General features: G+C 37.7%; 1 protein-coding gene across 2 annotated transcripts in view; it reads right to left on the bottom strand.

Annotated features, from left to right (window-relative positions):
• MFSD4A (major facilitator superfamily domain containing 4A) overlaps positions 1-15,769 on the bottom strand; it is a 217,474-nt gene that overhangs the window by 69,542 nt on the left and 132,163 nt on the right. For both annotated transcript variants that reach the window (XM_073615798.1, XM_073615799.1), the window contains exons 2-6: positions 14,143-14,341; positions 9,479-9,718; positions 6,719-6,887; positions 4,642-4,748; positions 1,242-1,415 (exon numbers count right to left, since the gene is read on the bottom strand). In XM_073615798.1, coding sequence (XP_073471899.1) covers positions 1,242-1,415; positions 4,642-4,748; positions 6,719-6,887; positions 9,479-9,718; positions 14,143-14,341 — 889 coding nt within the window. The remainder of the gene's footprint in view (positions 1-1,241; positions 1,416-4,641; positions 4,749-6,718; positions 6,888-9,478; positions 9,719-14,142; positions 14,342-15,769) is intronic.

Raw genomic sequence — 15,769 nt, forward strand, 5'->3', positions numbered from 1 at the left:
CACTGTCAAAATATACCAAACGTCGCTGCAGCCAATTAGCTGCATTTGCTGACAGAGTGAAAGCTTTCCAACATTCCTGTGAAAAAGAAGCTGATCGTTAGATCGACTTCTTTCAAGTGGGAACAGCCATAGGTGGATCAAAATTTGGCCGGTCTTTGCTGAATTGGCTGAATTTCAAGCCATCTATGGCCAGCTATAGTTTTAAAAATGAGTGTTTCAGTAGATAAAAAGTAAAAAATGTTTTATTATAATTTGTCCAGTTTTTATAATGACACTTAAATTACGATTCTGGTACAGAGCAGAGAAAGTGGAATGGAAGAGGTGCTAATCAAAGTAGAGGATGTTAATAAGAAGTGAAGATTGGTTCTAAAATGGAGATAAAGGGCTATTTGGGTATATACCCGGTTAGTCTGTTTTCCCTTATGTGTCATGTCTGTGTGTAAATTAATTCTAGTAAGATATTTTTGATTGTAAATGGAAAACCTAATACATATTTAATTTAATAATTTTGCACACTAGCACATTTTGAAATATGAATAAATAAACAATATGATTAAACTTGTAAAAAAAAAAAAAAAAATAGATTAAAACAATTAAAAAATAAATAAAATCATCAAAAAAACAATAACTAAGGAGAGAAAGAAGGGTAAATATGGTTGATTAGGCTCAACAAACAAGTTAATAAGTGGTCAAATAAGAATACATTTTAATTTTTTTTTTATTTTTTTTTTTACGTGTAGGGTTGTTTTAACAGACATAATTTCCCACATCAAAGGCTACCCCATACTGGAAGCCAATAACGCCAAAAGAAAAGATGTGTTGCATATGTTCAGCTTTATACAACTTTCACCTAGGATTCAGACATTTTTCTGCTTTGATTTAACTTGTGAATCTTGGGTGAAAGTTATGACTAGTGCTGTAGCTTGAACAGGGTATTACATTTCTACCATAAAATCCTACATATGAGCAGCACCAGCCATGAATTATAATGGGCCTTCACTGGAGATTTTCCAGAGATAGTCCATTTTACTCTTTACCAGTGCAGTATGCAAAGCTATAAGCACTGCTGGCAGGCTTTAAAAATGTTTCTAGTTCTTTGCAGGCAGTGATACTGAGATCACTTATTGCCTGTAATAGGAGTTATAAGTCTATTTACATTTTAATTATGAGAGCAAGCAGGATTTTTTTCGAGGCCTAGTGTAGACAGTAGGAATGCATGTGGTTGTAATTGAACATCTTACCAGATTAATAAGTAGCATAGTACGAGGAGCCATTTTATAAGACGCTGGAATAGAGATAAGTCTTCCTAAAGTGATGGAAGCCCAGAGGAGGCTCGGTAGATATCCTGCTGTTTTGTGAGCTAATGATAGTGGTTCCTTCACAGCATAACTATAGACAAAACCAGAGTATTCTCCCTATAAAATATACAGTCCTGTTTAGAAATGTGCTTATGACCCTTATGTACAAATTGTTTTCATTATATTTCATGCTGTCTTCAGACATGTCATTTATAAATATATGTGTATTGATTTTTTTAAAAAACAAAGAGCCGCAGCACACCAGATAAGTCACTGGCATCCATGTTTATTGTATGAGACGTATTCAATCATACAATGGCAGTCCCCACCCGCTCCCCTAGGGTGTCTCACTCATTAGGGCTTGGTCGTAGTCTCTACAACTGAGCCCTATTGTGTGAATCACATTAGCGGCAGTCCTAGGGCAGGGACTGCCATTGCCATGCTAGTGGATGTTTCATACAATAAACATGGATGCTTTTTTGTTGATTTTTAATCTGGTGTGTGGCCCTTTCATTCTGCACTAAGTCAGTGGTCATGGATGGTCATGGATTGGCTCGGCTTGCCTCCGCCTCCCAGTGTTTGAATGGCAGAAGGGAACACCTGCTTTGAGAGCAGAACCTTTTTGTTCATAGACTTTATTTTGTTTTGAATAATTTAAGTTGGTGATAAAACATGTTTCTCAGCAATTTAGGCAAAAAAATAATAATCATGGGTTGTTTGAAAGGGGCAAGAAACACTAAAGAATATCGGCATCAAAAACAATTTCCTTAAACAAATTTCTCATATAATCAATTGTCTTGTTCATTATTATTAAAGATAAAGAAATGCAAAGTACTAATATCAACAAAACATTTGAAAGCACAGCTCTATAAAATGCATTTCATAGTTTCATAATAGGTAAGATTGAATAAAGACAATAGTCCATCCAGTTCAACCTGTGTAGATGTATGTGTGTCAGTGTCGATAATAATTTCCCATATCCCTTTATGTTGTGTTCACTAAGATGCACGTCAAAGAGTCTTTTAAAATGATCAATACTCCCCGCTGACAACACCAAATGTGGAAAAGAGTTCCACATCCTTATCGCCCTGACAGTGAAAAACACCCTACACAGCTTAAGGTTAAAACACTTCTCCTTCAATCTCATTGTGTGGCCCTGTGTTCTCTTACACTCCCTGAGACAGAAAAGTTTTTTTTTTTTCCCCTATGCTGGGATCACCATTAAGGTATTTGTATACCCCTATCATATCTCCTCTCAAGCGTCTCTTCTCCAGGGAGAAAAAATTTACTGCTTGTAGTCCTCCAGTCCCCTTATTAATTTTGTTGCCCTTCTCTGGACTCTCTCCAGCACATCCAACCTGAGGACGGGTGAGCAGAACTGGACAGAATACTCCAGATGTTGCCGAACTAGAGTTTTATAAAGTGGCAGGTTTATAGATTTATCTCTGGAGTAGTCTGATGGCTTTGCTTGCTGCAGCTTGACATTGCATGCTATTGATCTATTCGATTCAGCGATGTGCACGAGTGCCTCGGCCATCCAGGACTCTCTCCCCTGATTGCCTGAGACAATTGGCAGAGCCATCGGCTCCTGCTGCTGTCAATCAAAGTCGGTGAGTAAATGAGGCGAGAGAAGGAGACGGCTGAACCGTGGCTCCCTGTCTGAATTGACACACACAGCTGCGGATCAGGCACCACCATAGCAAGCTGCTTGCAGTGGGGGGCACTGAAGAGGGACCCAAGAGGACGAGTATCCAGGCTGTTCTGTGAAAAACCACTGCCCAGAGCAGGTAAATATGAAATGTTTGTTACTTTTAAAGAAAAAAAAAAACTGAGACTTTAGTATCACTTTAAGTCACTACCTAATAGATCTGGTTTAAATTGTGCTTAGTTATTGTTTATAATACTATACATTATGTGTACCAAAGAGAAATATCCTGCACTTATCCCACTTATAGTGCAAATTAATCAACTGTGTGAAAAAATAAAACGTGAAAAAAAAATATAAATAATGACTAAGAGAGCTGCAACTTGTTGACTTCGAACATGCGGCTCATAAAAACTAAAACAAAGTGAAACTATTGCGCTTCTCTCATTATTACCATCATATGTGTAAACAAAAAAATATATACAAAAAATAAAACCAGCGAAAATTAAACAATACTACAGCACAGCAGCAGTCCGCTCCAGCCTGCTCGTGCGGCATAATGTCTCAGAAATGGCTCCACCCGACGTGTTTCCCCGTAATAGGCGTCAACTGGGACAGGAGCCTCTCCAAGTTAACGCCTATTACGGGAAAACATATCAGGTAGAGCCATTTCTGAAACGTTATCCCGCACAAGCAGGCTGGAGTTAACCGCTGCTGTGCTGTATTATTTAATTTTCGCTGATTTTAAATGTCCTAATTGTAAGTGCAACTTAGTTTTTAATAAATGTTCGCTTTTTAATTGGTTACCATTTAACAAATATAGAGGGAGAGAGAGGAAGACTTCATAGAGTAACTTGATGGTCTGATATCCTCGGATTACTACGCACACCCTGCGTACAGCGGAACAGGTCTCTCTCACTGCAGCTGCAATTTTGAGTTACATCTTCAGCGTGTATGATCTCTATAATTTGAGATCTCAGAATCTAGTAAGTGGCGTGATGTGTGTGTGGTGGAGGTTTCATCTAAGCACCGTCACTAACGTCTTTGTTTTCGGACACAGACAGACACGAGATATTCATTAAGATCCAGTGTGTTTTTACTTTGTTTGCAGTCTGGGAAGTGTCAAAGGACTAACTGTTTTTTCTATGATACCAAGGACTATGTTTATATTATAGTCACTTTTTGGGCCCTTCCTTCTGGTCACATTGTTTATATTTATGTGTTTTTGAGCAATGTTTAAATTGGTACTGTGAATATTTTTTACATATATATATTTACATGTATGATGTAATAATGAGAGAAGTGCACTCGTTTCACTTGTTTTATATATTCTGTATATTTGTTACACATAATATATAACTATATACACTATTTTTTTTTGTTAAATTATACATTTAGATTAGCACTTCTGACTACATTTTAAGTTTGCTGCTTGTATGTAACTTTTTTGCTTCACTTACCATAGAAAAACTGACAACTTTAATCTTGACCATATGTTACACAAACTGATATTGATTACCAGTTGATCTAATCTAGCATCAGGGCAGTTTTGCAGCACATGATTATCTCTGCTGTTCTTGAGCTAGTCATATCTTCAATGTCAATCTCACATTAAGCTGTGCATGCAATGTTCTTTTTTTGAATGACATGCCCAATATCCAACTTTAGTAAAGAAACATGTTATGTTTTATGTCTTACCACTATCCCATCAGTCATGAACAGGATCACTGCTGAACATATATGAATTGCTAAAAATGTGTATGGAGCATCCCGAAAGGTCTTACTCTGACAACAATGAAAATGACCTGAACAAAATAACAAAAAATATATAGTTGAAGTAATTATACTGAAAAGTAAACACCATAGATTTGTATAGTTTCATCACTTCGCCAGTAGACAACGATGAGAGGAAGCTTGAGTCATTGAGCTTACAACACAGTGGAGGGTTTTATTTGTACAAATGCTTCTGAAAACGATTAGCATTAATCACAGCTATATTTAATATTGGTGACCCAGAGTTAGAAGGGGGGAAAAAAATACTCACTTTTTCCTTGTTTCCCTCTTCCATTCTATGTTTGTGAAATCTAGGAGCAGAACCTTAGGGGTAAGGGAGTGCACAGAATGTTGTAAAGTTTTAGAAAGCCTTTAAGGCCCAATTCACATTATGATGCACAACATCAAGCTTCATGCATATGCACTTTTTTTGTGTGTTGTCATGCTACACACATTGAAAGGAATGGGCTGCCCTGTGCAGATAGTGTCCTGTAAAAATGCGACAAGTACAATAGCTCATACTCCTTTTTGAGCTTCAGGCTTATTTTTTTAACCACACATTTTGCCTTATTTTTTTTGCAGTTTTTTCATTCACAAAGCTTAGTCATGCTTACATTGCCATTCACTGTAATGGCAACAGTGCGGTTTGCTATACAAATTTTATCACAAGAAATGCACATCAGTCCAGACAACTCAAAAAAAGCATGAAGCTCAAATCTCTAAAAGGTGCATGAGTTACTTTGCCTCGTTTGTTGCACATAGGGCAGCCCAACATGCAAACAAAATGCATATGGCATGCATCATAGTGTGAATGAGGCCATGGAGACCAGCAAACGTTACATGACCTCTCCTTTCCCTTGTTTACCTGTCTGCACAGTGCAAATATAGCTACGCATGTAAAGCAGACAACATTCTACTTTAAATAAATAAAAACCTGCGCACTGTGCTGTGTGAAATAAGTGATAAAACAAATTAAATTAAATACCAAAGACCGCTGCAAGCCCCATATCCAAATACTGAACATGTATAAAAAAACTTCCAAAATTGGTGCGCTGTCCCTTTTAAATTCTACACCATATAAGGTGTTTGTGGTGCTCAATAACTAATCCGATCAAACATAAAGATAACTATGTAACCATAAAACAATTCATGTAAAGAATACATATATAAATCGTGCAGCAGCAATTCATAAAAATCCATGTGCTAAATTTCATAGAAAGTGCCCAAGTGCCAAAATATGAATAAATTCATATAAATTCCAATTCATATAAATTCTATATGTGACCAGTCCATATAAAAGTTCATATGAATTCATTAAGTACACAGTAATATATCAAAAGTGCAGACGTTCAACTTTAAACTTATGCTTCAGGTGCTGCAATGCACTTGCCCAGTGAGACTTCACCACTCTTACACGCTTCTTACCAAAATTAATAACCTCCAGATTATAATAGACAGCACGAGAAAGGAATGCTCCTCATCCTTAGAAGTAATCTCTTGGCTGCATAATCCATGTAGCCTGTATCTCTCTTTGGTGGCATTTACAGTGGATTTACAATTTCACAGATGGCCGTCAAAAGGTGTTACACTCAAAAAGTGTAAAGTGGAAGTGTAAAGCCAGTATGAGTGCCACCAAGGGGAGAAACAGACTACCTGGATTGTGCAGCCAAGAGATTACTTGTGCACCTATATTGGAAGTTTTTTTTTTAAACATCCTACTTTAAATTGTGAATTCTAGCACTAGTTGTTACAAATTTAATCACATGACAACTGGGGCAAAGTTTCTTTAAAAGGGCATCATACAGGTGTCCCTAGGACAGTATTATGTCTACGTGCAGGCCTCACTATAATTACCAATAATCCCCCCACCCCACACAGACATGCATTTTTTTTTTTACTGCAGAATTATTTTATGTGAAGACTAATTACAAGGCCATATAAGATGGCAGTGCTATAAGCATAGGCACACTGGCTGCGCTGAATGTTAGTTTTTTACCCTTACCACTTTGGACTTCTTCTGTTCCTGTTATTTGGCCATCACTCATCTCATTTCCCTTCTGAGTTTCCATTGCTAGCTCATCTGCAGATAGTATAGACCCTTTCCTGTGTTCACAGCCGGGCACCATGCCTTTGCTGTACATCAGAAGGAAAACTGCAAACGGTACTGGAAGCTGGAGAAAGACACAATATCCAGTTTGTCAGAAAAGTGGAGTTATATATATTAAAATAATCAATAAGGAAACGCTTACAAACTAGTCTGTCATTTGTATATGACTCCTGACCACATATCTAAATTCGTCCCTAATGCTCCCCTAACATACAATCAGGGCCGTAGAAAGCCGGGCACTCTTTTCCACATGTTGGAAATATCCTATTTCGGATACGTGTATATAACGTGATTATATTGGTCATAAATGTTAATTTTACTCGTAACCCATGGGAAGCCCTATTACACAGACCCATCTGAGTCCTAGGTAGAAATGAGAGAAAGTTGGTGGGGTTCGTCGTCTTGGCGGCCAAAGCTTGGAGATGACCATCAATCAATTTTGCTGAGGTTAAACAGAAGCTCATGGGGACTATGAGAACCCTGACACTCATGCCAAATTTCGTAAGGTTTGGGATCCATGACTGAACTATAATGATCACTTAAATCTGGACTGCTCCCTACTGGCCTGATAGAACACATCGATCCATGCAGATGTTGCTGTTTGGTTGGACCTCACGAGAACCTTTGTACCCTTTTCTTCCCCTCCTCACATATGTCCCAACTTCCTCTTTTGTGCCTGTTCTTTTCTCCTTTCCCTTCTTCTTTTCCATCTCTTTCTCTTTATTCTTCCCCCTCCCTTTAGCCATTAAGAAGTGTTTAAGTCATGAGCAAATGCATCTATCCTTTTCTTTCTTACAGGGCATTTTAGGATTTTGCCATCAAGGAATCTCCACAGAATTTTTATCTTTACTGCTTATCTTACTTTTGCAGGACTGCTTATCCTTTGGAGATGAGATTTAATTTGCTTCTGTATTTGTGTACTAGTACGGATGTTGGGTACTCTTTATGCCACACTGTTTGGTGTACTTGTGTACCCAAGTCTTTTGCTACTGATTTTTTATTATTTCAAAAACTTAAAGTGGTTCTAAAGCCATAATGTTTTTTACATTAATGCGTTCCCTGCATTAAGGTAAAAAATGTTTTACAGATTTCTGCTCTCCACCCCCTCTCTAAATACTTACTGTACCTCAATTGATCCAGCACTATGCACAGCTGCATATCTTCGCTCCCTTCTCTTCCTTTTTACACAGGACTTCGGGTAGCAGCAGGAGGAGCCATTGGCTCTTTCTGCTGTCATTTAAATGCTGTGAGGAAGAAGTGGAGTTGGGGCCAAGCCACGCTGTGTGTGTCTATGGAGCATGGCTCTATAGACATACGCAGCTTCGGAGCGAGCACGCAGAGCAAGTGATTTGCTATAGGGGCACACAAAGAAGAGGAAGGGCCAACATTGCTGTCTGGGGTCTCCAAAAAAGGAAGTTTGGGGCTACTCTGTAAAACCATTACACAGAGCAGGTGAGTCTAACATTTATTATTGTTAGAATAATATATTATTATTATTTTAATTTAAAACATTTTTTGCCTTTAGTAACACTTTAATAATCCACTTCAGCCATAGAAGGATCTGCCCCCTTAACCACTTCAGCCCCGGAAGGATTTACCCCCTTAATGACTTAATGACCCTTGCGATACGGCAGTGCGTCGCTTTAACTGACAATTCGCGGTCATGCGGCGTTGTACCCAAACAAAATTGATGTCCTTTTTTCCCACAAATAGAGCTTTCTTTTGGTGGTATTTGATCAGCCTTGCGGGTTTTTTCGCTATGAACAAAGAGCAACAATTTTGAAAAAAAAAACCATATATATATATCCAAAAAAAAAAATTAAAAAAAACAAATGTATTCACCATATATATTCTTCTACATATTTTTGGTAAAAAGAAAATAGCAATAGGCGTATATTGACTGGTTTGTGCAAAAGTTATAGTGTCTACAAGCTATGGGATAGATTTAGAGACTTTTATTTTTTTTAATTGTTTTTACTAGTATTGGCGACGATCTACGATTTTTAGCGGGACTGCAACATTGCGGCAGACAAATCTGACCCCAAATGACACTTTTTGGGGACCAGTGACATTATTGGGTTCGCATGCTCCGGTGCTGTGATTGAGCGGAGCCACAATGACATCACTCTCGGGCATGCGCATGGGAGCCGCTGGTCACGGCATGAGCCCTGAAAAACGGCACTGGTGGGCCATTTCTTCAATGCGCATGCGCCGATGAGGTCAGCAGCAGCGTATATAGTGAATATCTCTTAAGCTGTGCCCGTTTAGGAGATATTTACAGTACCTACAGATACTGTACAATTGGTACAAGTAATGTAACAAAGTTTACAAGCACTTTAAGTCAAGTAACTCCGTTAGAATAAGCTGCAAACAAATGGCAAAAAAACGAAACATGCACTTTTTTTTTGGAATTTTAACTAAATGCATCACAACACACAGCATGTGCTTTGTGGTCCCCTGTAGTGCAGGTTTATCAGCACCTACTGTATTGTTCATTGGAGTGCCACTTTACATGAATGTCACCATATCACACTACACAGAGTGCAGTATGTTACCACAAATTTTACTACATTATGAAGGGGGCCTAAAGGAATTTGGGGGTGAGCATACTTCTGGTTATATTATGCCTACACGAAGAGAGAATTATTTACTCACATTGATGACAGCCATAATCCAAAATGCATAGGCCACATTAGTTAGTGCTGGCCCATCCTGTGGAAGAACATAATGCGACACATTCCCTGGATGATGAGGTAAAATTGAGTTCCTAATGTGTTCCAGATTTCTGCTCCCATTCAGGGTCGAGTTGGACTGAATGCAGTTGGTGTCTGAAAGGAATGGATCTGCTATCAAAGGACTCAGAAGTGCTCCAAAACCAACAAAGAAATGAAGCACCTAAAAAAAAAAAAAAAAAAAATGTTTACTAAGTAATGCTGATTCTATTTTTTAAGCATGATATGTTTCTACTGTTGAGGTTTAATAAGGAACAGAAATGGCAAGGAAAAGCCCTTATTATCGTACTCAATGGAACTGGTTTGATCTTTGTGTTTCTGTGGGTTGCAATTTAACAAAATGGGGCTTTTACTCTCCACTCTTTAGAGGATGAACACTCATTTTCATTAGCCAGCATACAAGCTGGAAGCAAAATACATAAAGAACAGAAACAAAATGTATCTATTTTTAAAACTGCAGTTCAAATGGTGCATTAATGTTAGGGTCAAAGGATCAGTGTTCACTTACCATTTTTCAAAAGAGACATCATTTATGACATTACATGTAACTTCTGCAAGCTGTTATATTCTATCGATCGTTCGTATGACATTAGTAGTCAGTGTTCTCTGTGTAATTATGGAATCATATTAATGAAAGACAACTCTACCCAACATACGTAATTCAGTTTTACATAAATGTTGGCAAGTTGATTCACATTCTGGCTTCTCTTAGCCCTTGAAAACTTAGTGTTACTAAACCCAGGACCCTGCATTCACTATATCTGGTCTCCCACAGTACACAGAACATGGAAATGCAATTATTTTAGTAAATATAAACTGCTAAATACCTTTTTTCATCAGCAGTATAAAGCAGTCTTGTGACTTCTATAAATGTCTGGTTACAGCTTGTAGGAGGTGTTTTCATTCTCCCACAATTGTTATAGATGAGAATGCAGGACCCCTGACCCTCTGTCTGGACAGTGCTGATTGGCCCTGTGCTGATCACATGCACTCTCCCAAGAAAAAGAAAAGAACTCTAGCAATTCAGACCAAATTGAACATGTGCAGCATGTCCCCTGGCTCTGTAAATATCAGGAAATATATTGGGAGCAGGGGAAGTAGGAGATGATCAGAGGAGACAGGATCAAACATCCTTTTTACACAATGCAGAGGATTAACTTATAAGGTTCCACAGTAAGTATAACAAGCATGCTTTACTGCATATACAGACTGATTTTACTGTTGTGGGTTTAGTAACACTTTAAGGCCTGGTTCTCACTTATGCAGGTTGCAGTTTGCATATTGCAAGTGCATTTGGCATTTTTCAATACACGCTTTTCATCCATTGAAGTCTATGGAACCAAAAACCAGAAAAAAGTCCCTGGCCCTTTGCATAAAATGCATAGATGTGAACAACATCCATAGGAAATCATGTTAAATGAACTGTAGTGTGTTTCTGCGAAACTGAAAATGCGCTAAAAAATGTATAGGTGTGAACCAGGCCTTAGTAATGAGATATCTCTACCAAAATCATCATCATCTTTCCAATTGTCTGAGGTATTACAAAGCCAAATCGCAGTGCCATACTTTACCGAAGGGATTCTCTATTATGGGTTTGATTTCTAGAAGTGTCATAAGTAATGACTAATGATAATGATTTTTTGTTTGTTTTTTGGCAGCATAAGAAGGTGAATATAGTAGCAGACAATATGCAAACTCACAAAGAAAGCTTTATTCTCTACTCCAGTCTTTATAAACTAGAATTAGTTTGAAATGTTTAATTTCAAGAATGTTCAATCAATTTTCTAAACATTAGTGAGGACAAATTGATATTCGTTTTTAACTGCAGTGACGAGAAAATTCGAAGGAGTAGGATGAAAAGTTTTTTTTTGAACGAACAAATTTCTAACAGTGTGTTTTTCCAAAATCAAATGTTAAAACCAAACAAAATTATTAACTACTTTGGAATGACATTCATAAAGTCGCCAAATGTACTGAGAATTTTTGTACAAATTTAGTTTGAAAATCTCTAAAATCTGGCTATAGCCAGCTTAAAAGAGATGTAGAAACTTAAAGATGCCAAATTGGTTATATTTTAATGAATAGTACATTTATAACACTTCAAAACAGCATGAAACTCACTTTTGCTTGCTTTGTATTATTAAAATGTTGTTTGTACAGCCTTTATTATTGGAGGTGTGGAGGTGCTTCTACTGAATATTTCCAATCTGCAGTAGGTGGTCCATTCACACTGCTTTACAAACCCTTGTTTTGTCATACACTGGTCAACAGTCTCTTAAAGCCTGAACATGCAGAGGCTTGATTTAGGCCTCGTTCCCAAGTGGTGATTAGTTGCGTGCCTCGTGCAGGGCCATGTGTTATCGGCACAGGGATGCACAGATGATCCTTGTGTTGGCAGTCCCATAGATATGTATTGGGACAAGTAGTTGCATGGACACAGTCACTGTCCCAATGTGTCATCCATGTCGGTGCAGGTGCATCTTGCTGTTTCTTATGCTTCCTGAGCCTGCACTGCCTAAGTGCTGCGTTTGTGAGTAACGTTTTATATGTTTTTATGATGAAATAAACCGTTTGGTATACAGAGAGCACTAGATTTGCCTTTTTAATTCCTGTGTTCACCAGATCGTCCTGAAGGAGTGTTTACTGGCTGATATCCATACAATCAGCCTGTGGCAGCACGGATGGAATAGGAGCTCCATGTTCAGCTGACCTGTTTGTATCCCAGAGAGGGAACCTGCTATTTCTGACCTGCTGGTGAAACAGGGGTCAGATTTTGAGGTGAGCGGCTAGGATATTGAGGTGTAGGAGAGCAATAGCACTTTCGAAATCCTTGCACTATTGGTGTTTTGTCGTGTGAAAGCTATTTTTATTCAGACGATTTTGGAGGACTGTTTTTGCACCTTTGTCACTTTGATTATTTTTATGATTTTGTTTTTTTTGTGTCACTTTCACTGTGATTATTTTTCAGTGTTTATCATTCCCAATTCGGGTACATGAATATTTGATTGTACACTTAGTATCTTGCTATTTTGCAAGTTAATAATTTATTGCTATGAGGATTAATTTATAGGTATTGTGGTATTTAGGTAGCGCTACACTGTATTGTTATTGATATTATTTATTTGAAGTGAACGCATTTTCTGTGTATGCAGCAGCCATGGCGGGGGGGTATTTTTGTTTGTCATTTGTGTGGTATTTTTGCGACATCACCCACTGGCATTTATTATTGAAGAGGTGATTTAGGTCACTATTCTTTCACATATTTGCGCTGATAGATTTCTGTTTTACATTGGGACACAGCGGCTATGTCGGTGCAACCATGTGTCCCAATACATATTTATGGGACTGCCAACACCGTGATGTATGCAGCACCTGTACATACCTGTGCCGGTAACATACAGCCCTGCATGGAGCACATAGCTAATCACCCCATGTAAACGTGGTTCTAGTCATTTTTCCTGCTTCTAAACTGACTCTGGCCCAAAGATGATTGCGGATCTGCCTGTACATATTGTTCATCATTTTTTCTATCCTTGTGGCCTCTGTAGGAGGTGCAGAACCTTGAAAACATCTATTAGGTGTTGGACTAACTGCAGGGTTTATAATGTTCTTATGCTTGTGGATTAGCTAAAGATAAAAACATATAGTAACAAGCAAGTTTTGAACATGTCATACAGGCAAAACCAATATGTCAAAAGCCAAGAATAATGTATCCAGTTTGCACTTTAACATAATACTATAAGTGAATACTATTCCAAGCTTTTGTTAGTTTATTTGACCACTTGCTGACTGCAATACGTGTGTGTGTATATATATATATATATATATATATATTAGATATAGTATTTTTTGCTTTTTGCAAGTAGTTTACTGGAGTTATGGCTAAAGCTATCCGCTATAACCCTGGTATTTTTTTTTCATCCGCTGGAACGCTTTTAGAAGCTCACCGGTGTTTCTCGGGCTTAGTTTTTTTAGACTGCGAAAGATCCGATGGTGTGGCCCGCTGGTCACAGTGGTGATAAAAGACTAGATCGTCTTTGATTACCTCTATGGCCTTGGAGGACCAGAACGATGTTATGACGTCATTTCCAGTCCAGGTTGGAAGTAAACCAAGTTTTTGATTTGCTTTAAAAAAAAAAAAAAAAAAATTTTAAAAAAGTTTTTTTTTTTTGATCTTTTGCTTTTAAAGGTAAAGGAGAGATTTGGGGTCTTTTTGACCCAAGATCTCTCCATAAAGAGGACCTGTCATCCTTATTTCTATTACAAGGGATGTTTACATTCCTTGTAATAGGAATAAAAGATAAAAGTGATAAAAAAAATTAAAATTAAAGGGACAGTGTAAAAATAGAAACGTGTTGGAGTTATAAAGCTGATGATGTATGATGCTTATAAGAGATCTGTTGGCATAATGTTTCCTAATTATGTAATAATTTTCATTATATATTTTATATGTGGCTGTGAACTAAAGTGATTAAAATAATTTTTCTTTCTTTCTTTCTAAATCATAAGTGCTACCTGCATCAAATAACAGAAAAAAAACATTGTTTTAATATTTTACTGTTTACAGATAGACTACACAACTCTTACCTGTAGGAAAACAGCTGAGTCTTGCTTGTATATTTTTACCAGTTGCATATTGGAGATTGTGTCAATACACCCCATGGAAAGCCCAGCCACTGCCATTACCACTGCAAGCACACCAACATGTCGGCAAAATGGAATTATAACAAACACCATGGAGATGATCAGAGAAGATGTGAAAAGGATAGACAAACACAGCTTCAACCTGTGGATAGTAGAAGGGGTAAAAGTATTCAGAAGAAAAACAGGAGTAACTACAGATGTATGTTTAGTTTATAAGGGTATCCATGGGTTAACGCTATACCTATCCTTAAAGTATACCTTCCAAATATTTGAACATTTCGAATTGAGTTTGTAACTTTTAAAAAACTCATACAAAAATGTTGCCTTCTATGAAAACCAAATGTTGAAATTATCAGTAGGTTTATGCAAATTTGGACAATGTGGGGTTTGCAGATTTATGCAAACCTCCTCCCATCTTTTTTTTTTGTTGTTAATTGTTGTTTTTTTGTTTTTTTGTTGTTAGTTGTTTTCTTTGTCATGGTCAGGGCAATAAAAAAGAAGATGGAAAAAAGTTTTTTTTTTTTTCTAACGCGTGTACACACGGGCAGACTTTTCGACCAGACTGGTCCGATGGGACGAATCCGTCGGATGTGTGGGCTTCATCGGACCTGCAGCTAACTTTTTCGGGTGAAAATCAGACGGACTTTAGATTTGAAACATGTTTCAAATCTTTCCAACGGACTTGAGTCTGGTCGAAAAATCCGCACTTCTGTATGCTAGTCCGACGCAAGAAAACCAACGCTAGGGCAGCTATTGGCTACTGGCTATCAACTTCCTTATTTTAGTCCGGTCGTATGTCATCACGTACGAATCCGTCGGACTTTGGTGTGATCGTGTGTAGGCAAGTCCGTTTGTTCGAAAGTCCGTCGGAAATACTGTCGGACCTTTGATGTCGAAAAGCCCGCCCGTGTGTACACGGCATTAGTCATGGAATATTGAAAACATTTTTATTATGTTTTTTTTCTATCCAGGAAAGAGGGATTGCAGTTTCTTTGTCACATTCTTAGCACTGTATACATTTTAGGTATGCTAAAAGCTCAGATGGTTTAGAGTCCCAGGGGTCTCCAAACTATGGCCCTCCAGTTGTTCAGGAACTACAATCAACATCATGCTTAGTCATGTCTGGGAATCTCAGTTTTACAATGCCTTATGGGACATGTAGTTGCGCAACAGCTGGAGGGCCGTAGTTTGGAGATACCTGGTTTTGACCAAGAGTTTAATTAGATAGAGTGTCAAAGCTTTATTTGCTGTGCAGTCTTTTTAGCTAGCACAGTGCTCTGGGAATTCTTTGTCATATATTATATGTTATTTGTAGAAAAAATCGTGTATATACCGAATTTAGAGTAAACACAGAAAAAACGCCAATTTATTAAGGAACAAAACCAACTAAAATCAACTCTAGAGCTGAAAGTACATAAAGTGAAAAAGTGAGTAAAAAAAAGAAATAGTTGACTTTGTAACACACTTCAACAGGCAAACATTAGCTCTTGAGCCAAATAGTGCCTACAAATAAAAGTGATATTCTAGAACAAATGGCATTAAAAATTGACATAGTGTATTCATCTTCATG

Source organism: Aquarana catesbeiana, linkage group LG02 (assembly GCF_042186555.1).
Source record: "Aquarana catesbeiana isolate 2022-GZ linkage group LG02, ASM4218655v1, whole genome shotgun sequence".
NCBI classification, from domain to species: Eukaryota; Metazoa; Chordata; class Amphibia; order Anura; family Ranidae; genus Aquarana; species Aquarana catesbeiana.